The 17,096-nt window shown below is 36.4% G+C and overlaps 1 protein-coding gene and 1 pseudogene across 2 annotated transcripts in view; both read left to right on the forward strand.

The window, feature by feature from the left end:
* The window catches only part of LOC143231074 (transient receptor potential-gamma protein-like), a 60,187-nt pseudogene extending 53,379 nt beyond the window's left edge, over positions 1 to 6,808 (forward strand). Inside the window, exon 15 of the transcript XR_013016767.1 lies at positions 6,628 to 6,808. The product of XR_013016767.1 is annotated as a transient receptor potential-gamma protein-like (transcript). The remainder of the gene's footprint in view (positions 1 to 6,627) is intronic.
* Positions 4,227 to 7,296, forward strand: LOC143228598 (xyloside xylosyltransferase 1-like). Its single transcript, XM_076459823.1, has 2 exons — positions 4,227 to 4,565; positions 6,628 to 7,296. Exons 1-2 carry the CDS (start codon positions 4,227 to 4,229, stop codon positions 7,294 to 7,296), a joined length of 1,008 nt encoding a protein of 335 aa, XP_076315938.1.
* Positions 7,297 to 17,096: the final 9,800 nt, after the last annotated feature.

A 17,096-nucleotide genomic window follows, 5' to 3' on the forward strand; every position in this document is an offset into this window, starting at 1 on the left:
TCTTTTAGTGCACTAAAATAAATGTGGTCGCTCGTTTTAGAACAACCTGTGTTGTGCTTTGCATCAATTGTATTAAAACAACTTAATTTATACAAGTATATATATGTATATATTATTTGAAAGAAATGAATTTGAAAAGTAGAATTGTTTGGTAGAAAGAAGATTGGAGAGTTTTGTTTTGCAGGTGAGTGCCTATGTTCTTACTAAGGCCGTGACTATAAACAGAATACATACGATTAAAAAAATATTTTGTGCTGCTCTCGTGTAGCCTTGCGCGAAATTCAAAATCAAGCTAATTAATGCCACCAGATGGCTCAGTGATACGTAAATGATTATGACAGCAGAATATTAATTGATGTCAAAGTTCAAAAAGCAGTTATTTTAAAGCAACTTAAATCATAAGTGCTCAAAACGAAATTTGCTATTTATTCAAATTTGAAAGTATTAATATATTAATATGCTATTTAAATACTACTTTACTTTTTCACAATATAATAACCGACATATTTTTATATCTTTGAGATCGGATGATGACTTCGTCTTTCTATGAATATCATACTGCAATCTTTTTTTTTTTTTTGCATTTCTGAAAGCTACTTGTTAGCGTACTTGGACCGTGAATATGAGGATTTATAATTCGCGTCCCATTGACGCTAAAACGCGTTCTGCACTTTGGGGCCGTCGGTTGCAGTGGGTACTGTTAACTAGCTGTCTTTCCTCATCAGTTGCAAAATGAGGACTGTTATAAGCAGATGGCTATTATTTAACTTTTCGAAAAAAAAAACAAACAAACAATATCATTAGAAACGGTTATGTACGAAATATTTTTGCAGATTCCTCTCTTAGCGAATAAAAAGTGTCGAGGTTGTCAAACAGTATCATTTGTAAACATGACATCGTCGAATCAACAGAAAGAGCTGCAGCACTCTTTAATATCTCATTTTGGTTTGTGGGTCTTAATTCGTGTCCCTACCACCGAAAATACGAGTTCTTTCAACCAGTGGAAGGTTATAATATGAAGGTAAATCCCACACTTCGTTGGTGAAAGAGTAGCCAAGAGTTGGTGTTGGCTAGCTGTCTTTCTTATAGCTTATCACAGCTAAATTAGGGACGCCTAGCGCAGATATTTGGGTTTCAATACCTGAAGTGGACAGATCACTTTGTGTTTAATAAGAAATAAAGTCCAGAAATGATGACATCGATCTAAAAATATATTTTTTAATTTGAACTAGAAAATAGTGATAATAAATCGGCGATCGTAAAATATTTGGAATACCTTTTTTGCACTTATTATCAATTATTTTTATTCATTTCTTTGCTGTTGTTTAAACAAAACGGAATTATAATAACCACTCTTACCACTCATCGTGTAATGTAGTTGTGTTATAACCGAAGATAATAGATGTCGCTGCAAAACTGCTGTTCTGTCTCTTTTTGAGGGAATATTTCTCATCAAAAATTGCTATTAGTTTTGAGTATAGTAGTAGCCTCATTCTTTCTGTCGTGAATAACAAAATGGAAAACTTGTTTTAATAATTGTTGCACAGTTGAAGCAGTCTTTTTTCGGTTAATTAATATCTTCCACAACAACTCGGGCCCTGTTCCACTAGGACAAGTGGCGTTGATCGCTGGTGAATGACCTACGTATATACAGATGTTTCGTGTATGTGTGTACAAACTTACATAAAGAATAAATTTTAAATAACTGAAATATGGGCCCGGCATGGTCAAGCGTGTTAAGGCATGCGAGTCGTAATCCGAGGGTCGTGGGTTCGCATCCCCGTCGCGCCAAACATGCTCCCCCTTTCGGCCGTGAGCACGTTATAATGTGATGACCAATCCCACTATTCGTTGGTAAAAGAGTAGCCCAAGAGTTGGCGGTGGGTGGTGATGACTAGCTGCCTTCCCTCTAGTCTCACATTGCTAAATTAGGGACGGCTAGCACAGATAGCCCTTGAGTAAGCTTTGTGCGAAATTCAAAAAACAAAACAAACAATAACTGAAATACTCCAGTTCATAGCCTGCTAAAAAACTCGGGCCAAACTCCCGTCCCTTCAAGGGCGTTCACAGAGGGGCACTTGCCCCTTCCTTGAAAATGAGAAACAATATTCCCTCCATTTTCATTCAGCATTCCAATTCACAATGCCTCCCGCTAGTACAGCGGTATGTCTCCGGATTTACAACGCTAAAATTAGGGGTTCGATTCCCCTCAATGGGCTGAGGAGATAACCCGATGTGTCTTTGCTATAAAAAAAAACACACTCCAATTTACAATTTCGCATTACTCTGCCCCCTCCCCCGGAAAAAGTTCCGTGGAAGTCCATGCACTCCTTTCCTCGGTTAAGCTCAATGTACTCGTGTTTTCGCGCATCTTAAAGTTAAAAATCAAGTTACTTAATCAAGAACATAACTTCCACTTATTTCTTACCTTTTCAATACAATTTAACTGTGACTCCAAAACATTGTGTTAACGTGTTTTTATTCTTCTGCGAGCGCGTACATGTACAATTTCTCTAACTTTCGGTACAGTAAGTCCTAATATATAACAGTCAAGCGAGGAAAGTATGGCAAATAAATTAATCATTTATTCTCAGCAGGTTGTAGTATAGTGCTTAATAGCATAGACTAGTCATATATAATGACCCATCTGAATGAAGAGATTATACCACGGTCAACGAACAAACATAAATCGGTCATAATGCCAGTTTTCATAAAATAAAATGATTTAAAGTTTTTCCAATAAAGGTGCGAATAAAATTACATTTAGTCGAAAAACTAGCATTTTTTTTCTTTTCTCGCGTACAGCCACTTAAGCAATTTTTCGATTTTCTAGACACTTACTGAAGCTGTTTATAAATCAAATTTTGACTGGTCTCACAGTGAATGATATCTTTGTATTCTATCGTTTATCTCTACATGTATCCTAATCATAAAGATGATGGTTGTAGTTAGGCTTAATAATGGTGTTTAATTATGAAATATTGCTAACAATAAATGCTATATTATTATCTATCACTCTCTGTAATTAGATAGCAAAATTTGGATAGTATAAAAAGATGGCGAGGATACGCTCTATTTCCTGCTTATGTTAGGGCGTTTATCATATGATACTTCCCGCTTATGTTAGGGCGTTTATCATATGATACTTCCCTATTTTTCTTTTATTTTATTAATACATATGCATTTAAATGGTGTGGTGCACTTTTCAGTGAACATTTGGTTTCAGTGCGCGCGCGCGCATGTGTCAAACGTGTTTCTTCTACAAGGTGGACGCGGATTGGGTCTTAATGTCGGGGCCAAGACGAGTGAAACAGGGTCGGCCATTTTGAAAACCGGTCTTCCAACCGGTAAAGACGAGCGTTGAAAAGCAGCGATGAAAGCATAAGCCTGTTATGAGTGACCCTAAAAGCCAGTTACCACATTACTTTAGGTGCCGTATTCTTGAGCTGTAGTTTCATATTACGCATGACCATAGAGAAAACGGTCCCGGAAGGAGACAGTGTGGTGGCGCCATTACTGTGCCTTCATATTTTGTATATTTCTTCTAACAGCTGAATGAAGTTTTAGGAAAGGCTATATACGATCTTGTGGTACGAGTGGTGAAGAGTAGGTCATCGCCCATAAATTGTTTTTATTTGTCTTTGAAAGAAAGGTGGACTGAGCTTTGGTATTGAAAGCAACTGGGACATACAGCAACTGGCCCTCGTTTAGCTCCCTCACCAAGCTTATCAATAGTAAACTTTCAAATTTGAGCATGAAAAGACAGATAACATTTGAAGCTTACGATATCTGGAATATTTAGGTGAAAACAAAACATTTGGTTGCAGTTCGACTGTTTGAGTAATGAACAATGGACTTACAACTGTTCTTAAACAGAAGTATCCTTAACAGACGACAATCCTTGCAATTGCAACGCATTTGTGGAGCGCATTTGCTTACTATGGTTTGTATCGTAACCAAAAAGGTAATGTTTTATTTGGGTTTCGGATAAAAAAAAATTACACACGAGAGATTTTTGAGAAGTTTCTTCATTATTTATATCACTATAGTAAAGTTTTAGTCTTACAGAAATTTCGAAGTTTCGTTAACTCTCTGTTTTGGGAAACTAAACTCCTGTTCTGACCATGAGTACGAAAGGAACTTTCTTGTCTGCCTTTCTGTGTCTTTTGTTTATGGTTTGTAGTTTCTTTTTGCTCTGCAACCTGATACTAGAAGTAAACGTGTTCATGTCAAGGCGAACACCTCCTTTCTGGATAGGTCGCGGTGTACTGTGGGAAAGCATCCAACCAAAAATAATTTCTTCCACTCGTCCGTCGGTAATTAGCGTTCGTTCGCCATTAACTAGCGATCAAGTTCGGCTTTTACCGACAATTGACGTGGTCTTCACGGCCAAGTACGCCTATCGTAACGTACAGATTATCCGCAGGATACAATTATGTCTCAGAAGCCTCCTCTTGATGACCAACTCTTCAATTCACTTCCACGTGATTCTGGACATCCCAAGCATAAAACGCGTCGAAAGAGCCCTGAAAAAAATTACATACATTACAAAGAAACAATTCAAGGTGAGAATGTTTTGATCTCCACGATTTTTGTAAAATATCGTAACATTATTGTAACATAGTAACCATCCGTAGAATAGGCCTAAAATTAAGAATTCGTCTTTTCATAAATGTTTGCAAATTCTGACAAAAAGAAAAGAAATTTGTGTATAATATACATCTACTCGTTTACCATGTTTCTTTACCATGTTTCTTTCGTATACTGTTTCTGGTTGCAGTAAATTATGTAACAACGTTTTCTCTATTTTTATATTGACTGTAAATGATAACCATTCAGACACCTAGCTGTTAGTAAATACTTTCAAATTTCGAAAACATAAAATATATTTTTTTTAGCTGAAATAATTACTAAATAACGGATTTTATTGTCACCAAAAATTATGTATTTTGGTGAAAAAGAAAGAAATAATGTGACTCAGTCCATTGTTGGATTTATCATCAAGTTAGATCGAGTTCACTAAATACTATCTCTAATCGTAACGCAGGGTGAGAGCGAACCAAAATTTTTTAAAAAAAAGTATGCTAGTGGTATGCAGTTTATGTAAATAGAACTATTTATATAATAAGATAACTCGAGAAATAAACGTCAAAATAAACTGCTAGTATTTTTTTATACACGCGTGTGTATTAAGAAAAAGGTCGGTTTCTTTCGAGTAAACTGAAATGCGCATGTCCATAAATATAGGTCAGCCTTAATGACGTCATAACCCGTTTGAGACGATGCAAGACTTCAGTAGAGGTTTATTTGTTTTTTTGTGTCGAAAGACTGATTCAACTTCCTTACGTGTACTAGTCGTTCACCTAAAATAATATTTAGTTCCTCATTCGTACTGTGATAAATGTAGTTAGTAGGTCTTCCAGCAAGCTGTTTTCGGTTATAACAATTTTATTACTTCCAATCCTGGTGGACTTACAAAGTTGCCTTGTAAGTTCTACAGGTATCCTTTCATGTTTATTTTCATTTACTTTTGTGTTGATATTATACCAAACTGTTAACCATTTACTGTTCATTAAAAACAAACAAACGTGACAACAAAGTAAATAAATGATATATAAAGCACAAAACAGTCAACGTATCCTTTAAAGATAGTCCTTGTGTAGCTTTGCGCGAAATTCAGAAAACAAACAAAACAAACCTTTTAAAGCTAACCAACTTCGAAAAAGTAAATGTTTTAAGATAACATTTTATTGACTTTTAATATTCGATTTGGGTCTGGTTCTTTTTGAGCGCTAGTGCCCACCCGATCTTTAGCGAATAACCATCCAGTGGCCATTGGGTTCTTTAAAGTCCTTGCACACTAACCCTTGGTAAATATTTAAATTTAAGCTCATATTCGCGTTTCGTAGGGGGGATTATCAACTTCCGTCTCAATTTTTACGTCAATCACCCTTTAAAAAACTGTCATATCTGGAGCCCAGCCCGTCTGTTCCAAAGTTTAAAACATTATACAGCGAGTGATCACAAGTACTGTATGGATGCTTTAGTTTGTTTTGAATTTCGCGCAAAGCAAAACGAGGGTTATCTGTACCAGCCGTTCCTAATTTAGCAGTGTGGGTCATCACCATATACCGCCAACTCTTAGGCTACTCTTTTACCGTCAAATTATAATTCTCCTATAGGACGAGCATGTTTGGTGCAACGGGGGATCTAATCCGCGACCCTCCGATTACGAGTCAAGTGCCTTAACCATCTAGTCATGCCGGGCCTGTAAGGATGCTATGCTATTTTAACTGTTTGTTTTTGAATTTCGCGCAAAACTACTCGAGGGCTGTCTGCGCTAGCCGTCCCTAATTTAGCAGTGTGAGACTAGAGGGAAGGCAGCTAGTCATCACCACTCACCGCCAACTCTTAGACTACTCTTTTACTAACGAATAGAGGGATTGACCGTCACATTATAGAGTCCCCAGGGTTGAAAGGCCGAGCGTGTTTTGTGTGACGGGGATTCGAACCCGCGACCCTCGAATTACGAGTCGCATGTCTTAACCCACCTGGCCATGCCAGGCCTATTTTAAGTGTATTTTTGCCATTAAAAATGTAGTTATATATAGTTTTGTTCTTTTATAGGTGTCTTATCTTGATGCTGACGTTATCTCGTTGAATCATCGAGAAGTAATTGAAGTCATGAGAAAGTATTTCTTCACCAAGGATGTTGGACGATATAACGACGACATATTTTTCATCTCAGAAATATTTCATCGCGTGCTTCCCTTCGAGAAAGTGATAATGATTGACCTCGACCTCAAGTTCAAAGCAGATATATTAGATTTATATCGGCATTTTGAAAAATTCAATGACACTCACTTAATGGCAATATCCAATGATCTTCAACCACAATATATGGTAGACTTTGGAGAGTACCGCGAACTCCACCCTGGAACGAACGTGGGATCGCCTAGACCAGGAAAGCAAGGATTTAATACAGGAATTGTTCTCTTTCATCTGGACCGGATGCGAAATTCGATATTATACAACAAACTTCTGCAGTCAGATGTTCTTGGGTCCCTATGCTCGAAGTATTACTTTAAAGGTTACTTGGGTCACCAAGACTTTTTTACTCTGACCGGTATGGAATATCCAAAACTCTATTACACTTTGGATTGCACGTGGAACAGACAACTGGACACGGCTTGGATAAAGAACGTCAATAAATCAGTATTTGATTTGTACCACGAATGTGCTGGAACAGTAAAGATCTACCACGGAAATGGAAACTCACAAATTCCATTTACATAAGTATTTGAGGGTTGATTTTTACTGGATTACACTATGTAACACAAATTTTGTTCCTGGATAGTATGTGTCATTTCTTAATTGCTTGTGTTGTAAAAGTACACAAAATGGCCATTATTCCCTTCAAACTTTGCTTTTGTGACCTCGGTAATGAAATTTAGAAATTAACCTATTTTCTCTGTAAACACGGGCAAATTTGCACATTTTCATTTACATAAGATCTGAATAAAACAACATATGAATCAAGATTTACATGCATTTATACCAAAGTTATACAAAAATGCTTGCGACTGTAATGTAAATCACTTTCACGTATCAGCCCCAAATATAGTCTCCCATTGTGTTTTCGTTATACGATCCTTGGTAGCGGTGTTCAAAGTCCAGTATAATAGTATTCTTCCATGTTGTCCTTGAATTTATCAAGATGAGCGTCAAGGATATGGACTTTCAGGGATATCCTGCCGCTCATTTTGCCGTAGTTCTTCACCAGAGCCTCAACCAGTTCCACATAATTTTTGGCCTTGTGATTGCCCAAGAAGCCCTGAACCACTGCGACAAAGCTTTCCCAAGCTTTTTTCCTTCCTACTGAGCTTCTTGGGGAATTCTGTGCACTCCAGGATTTTCTTTATTTGTAGTCCAACGAAGACACCAGCTTTGACCTTTGCTCCAGACAGCTTAGGGAAGATGTCTCGAAGGTACTTGAAGGCTGCAGACTCCTTATCAAGAGCTGTGACAAATTGTTTCATAAGACCCAATTTTATGTGACGTAGTGGGAACAACCCCTTCTGGAGGTCCACTAGTGTCTCACACTTGACATTGTGTCTCCCCACAGAGAACTTGGCCAGTTGTGGCTAGTGCTTCCTGTTGTAGTGCGCTGCGGTGTCCCTGCTGTCCCAAAGGCAAAGATAACAGGGAAACTTGGTAAAGCCACATACATAGCAGAATGCTTGCAGCTTCTTGATGCCACCTCTGATAAAATCAGATAGGTCTATGTGTTCACTTAGGCAGCTAGAACTGAACTGAAGTGGTGAGTGGTGAGCACCTGTATATATATATATATATTACTATAGAAATTTTTAGAAAATTCTAAAAGGGTCTTGAAAATTGTCATAAGTTCTACAACATTCTAAAAAGTTCTTGTAAGTTCGAGAAAATTCTCTATGAGCTACTTGGCATTGAATCTACCTGGAATGTTCTGAAAAATGGGTAAATTTGAAATTTTCATTACCCAGGTCACAAAAGCAAACTTTGAAGAGAAAAATAGGTCTTTTCCATTTACTTTAGGCATAAGCAATTGGGAAATAACACGTTCTGCTCATGAACAAGAAAAAACAAACGTTTTGTTGCATTATGTTATCGTTCGTTGAATCTTTCTAACCCAGAAACTAACGTGTGAACACCACTAACTCTGTTTTCACTCTAAATGCAAATAAAATTATTAGTATACAATGATTATTTGAACTGAAGGTTCAACTACAGATATTTTATATAGAAGGCTCTATTAATGATATTTATACAGCTTGGTGATAATTTATAGGGAAAGTCTTATATTGATTCTTTATTCAGGTTTTACTACTAATACTTTACATACAAGATTCTGTTATTGACACTATATAGACGGATTTTTTTTTTTTAACCACGAGAATTAACTTTTGCGATGAATAAGAGAAATACTCTAATAATTTATTCAGAATTGTATAAGAGTACGAATTTCAGGATGTTTGTGAGGTAATACTGCTAATAGAATATTCGTATAATTTGTAACACATGTGCGCAAAAATCTCTAGAAAGAAAACAGGCTATTATGATATTACACACTTTTAATCTTGTGTTTTTTACAGTTATAAACGAAGATCGTCTAAAAGGCCTAAACAAAAGTTATATTAATTACTGCTATTGGTTTGTTTTGAAATTTGCGTGAAGCTGCACGAGGGCTATCTGTGCTAGCCGTCCCTAATTTAGCAGTGTAAAACTAGAGGGAAGGCAGCTAGTCATCACCACCCACCGCCAACTCTTGGGCTACTCTTTCACCAACGAATAGTGGGATTGACCGCATATTATCACGCCCCACGGCTGAAAGGGCGAGCATGTTTGATGCGACGGGGATTCGAACCCGCGATCCTCAGTTTACGAGTCGAGTGCCCTAATCGCCAGGCCTGATTATTACTATTAATATTACACATAGACATGTATAACTTGTAGAAAGAAATCAGGCCGGGCGTGGCCTCGTGGTTGAAAAGCTCATACTATGAATCCCAGGTTCGCGTACCATTGCTGTAAAACAGCGATCCTGGTGTGACACAAGAGTAAGTAAAATTTTACTATTCAAGTCAGACAAGAGCGACGTACAAATGGCTGACGGATGCTCTTGTTTCTTTTATATAATTTTAAAATTAGGTACAGTTATACGCAAATAGCTTTTGAGTATATTTCCGCGAAAATTTTATGAAAGTAAATCACTTGTCACGTGGATGTTCTCGCGAGTTTTAAGAGCACCCAGCACAAACAAAACAAGGGACTGTTTGGAACCTCGCGCTTTTACGGGTATCGTACTAACGAGTTAAAAATAACGTGTTCATTATATTTATCCCTTGTAAAAATGCAACAAAATATGAAATTCACATTTAAAAAAAAAAAAATTACAGCCAGATATTTGATTTCAGCTACAACTGAAAAGAAAAATATTGGGGATCACTCCCCCTACATCTCTCGTTAGAGCCTTAACTATCAGGGGACTATGTGATCTAACAGATATGTTGCTGAGATCGACACTGTGACCAACCGTATCAAGTGTTTTATTTTTTTAATATTACGTAAATAAGATAAAAAACAAATAATCTAAAAACATATATTTATTCAATAATTCTAAATATTATTCACTTGACATTAAGGAATATGTGTTGGGTTATTTCAGTGTATGTGACAGTTTGTTCTTCCTTTTTGGCGCAAAGTAACCAAGAAGCTATTTGTTGCAGAGAATCGAGCCCTGGATTTTAACATTGTAAGTTAATGAACTTACCACTGTTTTCACCGGAGTAATCGATCTTAAAATAATAAATAATTTAGCTGGAAGAGAGCTTTATCAAAAATATTTAGTGATATATTTTTGATCATTAATATAAGCACAATTATTATAGGCATATGAAATTATAAGGGATTAACGTACATAAACATAAATATACAACATATTTATAATATATATATTAAGGATAGTTAGGATTATATTAATGGTTTCTGATTTTTCGGATTTAACGGATAAAACATTAAAAAATGTGATTGGTGTTTTCCATTAGGCTCGTATTTTTTACGTTTTAGTTATTTTCATATCAATAAATAAAATTCGTATTTTAAAATCAAGAATTTGGGACATGCGTTTGATGTTTTCATTTTTTGCTGTTTGTCGCTGATGAAACGTAAGCTTATGTTTGTAACGAGATAAATTAGTGTGAATAGAATATACGGTGTATTAATACACTTATTACAGAATAAACAACAACACACACCAACTTTACAATTTCTACACGAAAATAAAAAACGAAAGCCCCAATTTTCTGCTATCTGAATAAAACTATAAAACGGATATGAATAATATCGAAAAACAGAAGTCGTGTTAAAAACTTGGTTCTACATAAAGCTTCATTAAAACTACTAGAAAATGTGGGGTATTTGAACAAAACAAGTACAGGAAATATTCTTTTCAAACAAGCAGAACAGACAAAAAATATAAGAAAATAAGGTTTGAAATGGTTGAATATTTTTTATACAGAGTTGGGAACATTTATGTATCAGGAACTGAAATAAAACAACGACAAAAATGTTGTGAATGCCTAACAAAACAGAGGCCAAAATTTCGTAAAACTGAGGATTCTTTTTCTTCAATTGTTTGCACAATGCAATTTGACAAACAAAGCTTTTCGTAAGCCTTATTTTTTATCATGACTTAAACCTTATGTGCACGTGTATTTGACTATCGTTTACTGAAAGAGGATATTCACGTTTTGACTACTTGAAGTCTTCTGACAGAGTAGCATGCATATGGTCAGGTCCCGAAAGTTTTACTTTCTGATTTTAAAGTTCGTATGTCGTATTGTATTGTAGCCTACAGACTGCATAATTCTTCTCGTGTTTCATGACAAGCGAACGTTTTACCGAAGTCACACACAATACAAATTGCAAAGTTAGGCGTACCTTATGTGACTTCATTAATGTATCTACTTATTGACTGACGTACGATACGCTACTGTATAGTTGCGAATAGTTAAAACAAGTGACCTCTGACCTCCTTTCGGGCAAAAAAGTAGCTCTTGTTCTTTAGGAGATCTTTATTATTTTGATAACATTTGAGTATAAATATTAAAACCTTGGTATGACAATATGCGCGATATCCACTAGACTGGTATGATGATATGCGCGATATCCACTAGACTGGTATAATGATATGCGTGATATCCACTAGACTGGTTGAATAAAGGATTTGTAAGATTGTAAGAGTTAAATATATTCTTATTTATTATCGTATGAGTAAGAGTAAAGGTAAAACAGAGTCTTGTTTGTTTTGGAATTTCGCACAAAGCTACTCGAGGGCTATCTGTGCTAGCCGTCCCTAATTTAGCAGTGTAAGACTAGAGGGAAGGCAGCTAGTCATCACCACCCACCGCCAACTCTTGGGCTACTCTTTTACCAACGAATAGTGGGATTGACCGTCACATAATAACGCCCCAACAGCTGGGAGGGCGAGCATGTTTGGCGCGACGCGGATGCGAACCCGCGACCCTCAGATCACGAGTCACACGCTTGGCCATGCCGGGCCAAAACAAAGTCAAAATAAATATCATATGAAAGTATAAAAACAGATCGTTATGAACGTGTAACTTTTATACAACTAACAATTATATCAAATCTTGACAATGTACAAGTTATTAGAAAATACATAAAAATAAAACAAGCATGTTGAAATATGCAGTGCTTGATATATATAAATATGCGCATGTAAACCTCCCTGTCTCCCTCCAAAAAACAACACAAAATTATGTTATGATTTCAAAATATAAAACAAAACCAAATCATTTTGTTCCTTGTTACTACTTCCCTCTGTCGGTTACAGAGGGAAGAAGAAAAAGAAAACAAACGTATTTTTTGACTTACGTACAGGAACAAAACTTCCTGTACAATTTCAGTATATTCTTGCAAAAAATATATTCGAAGAAACTCATTTTCATTCTTTGCCGGAGAATTATCACGTTCCACTAGGTGTACTAGATTATAGCTTAAGGTAGTTTTAATTGCACGGATAACAAACAAAGTGGTGGCTAGAAATCCCAAAGAACATACTGGATTATAGTAATCAAACGTTAAGTTTAACGAATTTATTCTACATTAACTTGCGTTGTGTGTGTTTGCGAACTTCCAATTTTGTAGCTGGCACAATCAAACTTGGCAGACCGATTGAGGATGCAGCAGGACAGCGATAAGTTTTCCGGACTTTCGACGCTAAGATCCTGGGTTCGATTCCCCACAGTAGGTAGTCCAATGTGGCTTTATACCAAACAAAAAAAGAACTTATTAAAGGTGGCTCTTATCTTTATGGTTGGGTTAAAGGCTCACGCCCGGAAGGTCATCTAGGCACAATAGGGGTCTTAAAAGTAAGTTTTCAAGGGTCATTGACTTGTACCTGATATTGGAATTTACGTCTGGCCCGCCCCTGGATGTCATGTTTTAAATCTTGTTTATTTCCCTCTTTCTGTCTCACAAGCTAGCAGATCCAAATGTGTCACACGTGCTCAGATATCACGAGCGCTCTATCAGGGTTTGTTATCGGGTACGAAATCTTTTGGGGTAGCGATAGAAAAGAAATTGGAATTAGTGGAGCTTGAACTATACACTGGGGTGTCTGTGAATCGTGAGAGGGCCTTTGAACCCCACAGTGGAGCACAGCTGTATCATACTATTAATAAACCACAAATGTAAATGCGCTAATTCTTGTCACTGCTGTTTTCAAAGATAAAGTGAATGTTCTGTTCCACGACGTAAACACGTAAACACTCAGACAACAGAGAATAAAACGTTGACTGTTTATTCATCATTTCAATTTTATATCAAAAATGTTCTTTCTGTGGTTGATCATCTATGCTTACACTGCCATAATTCGGGTTTGATCTCCGTTGCGGGCAGAGCACAGATAGCCCATTGCGTAGCTATGCGTTAAAAAGAAAGGTGCACTATTACAAAATACTAACTATAGGTTGATAGCTGAATCAACCAATGGAAGAATAATTAATGATGACGATAAATTCACTTGAAGTCAATATATGGTAAAGACGGTTGATACGGGTATTAAAATATTCAACACATAAAACAAGTAATAATGTATCAATCCATCCCACTTCCCTTTAGGTCATCATCAGGGCTGAAGAGGATCCAAATGTTATTTTGTGTTTTAAATATAAGAAGCATATGTGTATCAAATACACCTGTATACGAATGGTACTTTAAGTGTTCTTACAAATGTGCAACCTGAAGATAAACGTTTGGTCTCAGCCAGAAATATGTAGAATTATTTACACTAATTAACCCTTCACCTAAATGTATCACGTGCCTTTTATTGCAGTTTTTGCTTTACTCAAATTTCGTTTTAAAAACACATATTAATTCGTTTCTTAAGAGGAATCTCATCTAATCAGAATACCACCATTTTCTTTCATTGTGTATGTATAAGAAGCTGACGAATTTTGGCCCGGCATGGCCAAGCGCATTAAGGCGTTCGACTCATAATCCGAAGGTCGCGGGTTCGAATCCTGGTCGCACCAAACATCCTAGCTCTTTCAGTCGTGGGGGCGTTATAATGTGACGATCAATCCCACTATTCGTTGGTAAAAGAGTAGCCCAAGAGTTGGCGGTGATGACTAGCTGCCTTCCCTCTAGCCTTACACTGTTAAATTATGGACGGCTAGCGCAGATAACCCCCGAGTAGCTTTACGCAAAATTCAAAACAAACTGACGTATTTTTTTTTTTTTTATTGTTATTATCCCAAAACCTACAATAACATAGTTTACTTCATGTGATTCCTGAATAAAGTATTTCTGTTAATTGAATGGGGAATTAGTTTGTATACGTCATATATTTCTTAATACCACTTAACTTTCACATGAGTTTTAAAGTTTTTAAGTAATTCACTTCAGCATTTTTATTTCATACTTCAAAGCAATAGTAGAAAAAAATAGTGATTTTAAATTCCTATTAACATACTTTTATAAATTATACAGGAAGAGTATTCATGACGAACAGAAGTAAAATGCCCAGCATAACCAGGTGGTTAAGGCGCTTGGCTCGCGGGTTCGAATCCATGTCGCACCAAACGTGCTCGCCCTTTCAACTAGAGGGATGTTAAAAGTGACAGTCAATCCCACTATTCGTTGGTAAAAGAGTAGCCCAAGAGTTGGCGGTTGGTGGTGATGACTATCTGCCTTTCCTCTAGTCTTACACTGTTGAATTAGGGGCAGTTAACACAGATAACCCTCGTATAGCTTTGCACGAAATTAAAAAAAAAAAAACACAAAAGTAAAATTGGCAGTAACTGGCTAGTTGAGAGTGATATTCGTGGAGAAAAATCTTTGAGGACTGAGCTTAGGTAGAAAGGAAAAAGTTTCAGAACCATTCCATCTTCAGAGGACTTTACATAGGATTCATATGGTTATCTGGAAATATTTAAGTGTATGTGACATGAGTGGCTGCTGGTTCGTGTAAAACAGTTGGTACCATGAATGATTTGACCAATAACAACCACAAACTGTTGACTTTCAAGCCTAAGTCTCATTTTTTGTTGATGTAAAAAAACACATTATTTTCTTTTTGTTCTGAATTTAACCGAGTCAACGAGCATACAGTTGTTTCAGTTTATATCCAGTCAACATGACATACTTTGCCACGATAGAATGTACATTTTTATATCATGTTATTATTTCCCCCCAGCTTTCTTCAGTATACATGTGTTTGCAGGAAAATACTTCACAAACAACATTTTTGTGTTTTGTCATCAGTTGCTTAATATGGAAAAGAGCAGATCTTTGTATAATGTAAGGTTTCCAGCTGACATCAACCGACAAACAGAGATCTGTAGGGTTTCCAGCTGACAAGAATTGACAAACACAGATCTGAGTGTTCTGTAAGGTTTCCAGCTGACAGCAACTGACAAACACAGATCTGAGTGTTCTGTAAGGTTTCCAATTGACATTAACCAACAAATACAGACGTGAGTATTCTGTAAGGTTTCCAGCTGACATCAACCTACAAACACAGATCTGAGTGTTCTGTAAGGTTTCCAGCTGACATCAACCTACAAACACAAATCTGAGTGTTCTGTAAGGTTTCCAATTGACATTAACCAACAAATACAGACGTGAGTATTCTGTAAGGTTTCCAGCTGACATCAACCTACAAACACAAATCTGAGTGTTCTGTAAGGTTTCCAACTGACATTAACCAACAAATACAGACGTGAGTATTCTGTAAGGTTTCCAGCTGACATCAACCTACAAACACAAATCTGAGTGTTCTGTAAGGTTTCCAACTGACATTAACCAACAAATACAGACGTGAGTGTTCTGTAAGGTTTCCAGCTGACATCAACCGACAAACATAGATCTGAGTGTTCTGTAAGGTTTCCAACTGACATTAACCAACAAACACAGACGTGAGTGTTCTGTAAGGTTTCCAGCTGACATCAACCTACAAACACAAATCTGAGTGTTCTGTAAGATTTCCAATTGACATTAACCAACAAACACAGACGTGAGTGTTCTGTAAGGTTTCCAGCTGACATCAACATTAATCTTTTGTTGGCTACACATATGATTAACCCCCTCAGGTTTTGCACATACAGGAGATAAACAGTGATTTACGTTTGTTGTATCATTTTATGTTTTTATGTTATCAAAGCTACTGCTAATGAAACTAAAAGGGCACACATTCTGTTTAAAACAATGTACAAAGTGTTGCCATTCAATTTTGGTGGATTTTCTTCACAAATGTTTCCAGCTCTGTTTCTGAAACACTTAATAACATTGTGATCAACAAAAGGTGGACAGTCAGGTTGGAACTGCAGGTATCTGTGAGTATAAAGTTGGTTTTGTGTACAAATTTGTAATGAGTTTGTTGTTCTGTCTGCTGATATAAATGTCAAGGAACGATGGGCTGTTACTGTTCCATATTTCTACTGTGAAATATAACATGTAGTTCATACAGTTAAGTTGTTGTAAGGAGACTAATTACTTTTCATGACTAGGGAATCAGATAATAAATGCATCTTCAATGTAATATCCAAGATGATGGGGTTTTTGTCCATAAAAATCTCTATTTAAATTCTTCAACAAAAATATTTGCTAAAAGTGAAGAGAGGTGATCTCATGGCATGTAGGAACAGTTATTTCATTGAACGTACATAGACTGTGGACAAACTGTGGTTAGTTCTGAAATTGATTCTGTCTTCATATCACTTCTGTATGTCACAGAGTCATCATTCAACAACTACTGGTTGGTGAAACGGAGGGTATTTGCAGTTGAGATGTTAGTAAATAGATCTGTGACGTCACAATTACCAAGAACATCATGGTATCAGGTCATTCTATTGGTTTGACAACTTTAAAACATTCTTAAGTTGGCATTTTCTTTAAAACAATAGAAAAATTAAACAAGTTTACAATCATACTTACATAATTTTGATTTCTTTAATCATAATACCATTTTTTTTACCATTACAGAATATTCTAAAACCTCAGGGATGCAGAGAACATTAATTAGGTATGTA

This window comes from Tachypleus tridentatus, chromosome 10, assembly GCF_004210375.1.
Source record: "Tachypleus tridentatus isolate NWPU-2018 chromosome 10, ASM421037v1, whole genome shotgun sequence".
NCBI classification, from domain to species: Eukaryota; Metazoa; Arthropoda; class Merostomata; order Xiphosura; family Limulidae; genus Tachypleus; species Tachypleus tridentatus.

What these genes read in the sequence shown, in the direction of transcription:
- LOC143228598 (XM_076459823.1), top strand. Translation starts at nt 4,227, where the DNA reads ATGTCAAGGCGAACACCTCCTTTCTGGATAGGTCGCGGTGTACTGTGG. An exon ending in TTACAAAGAAACAATTCAAG is followed by an intron (nt 4,566 to 6,627) that starts GTGAGAATGTTT and finishes GTTCTTTTATAG; the next exon opens with GTGTCTTATCTTGATGCTGA.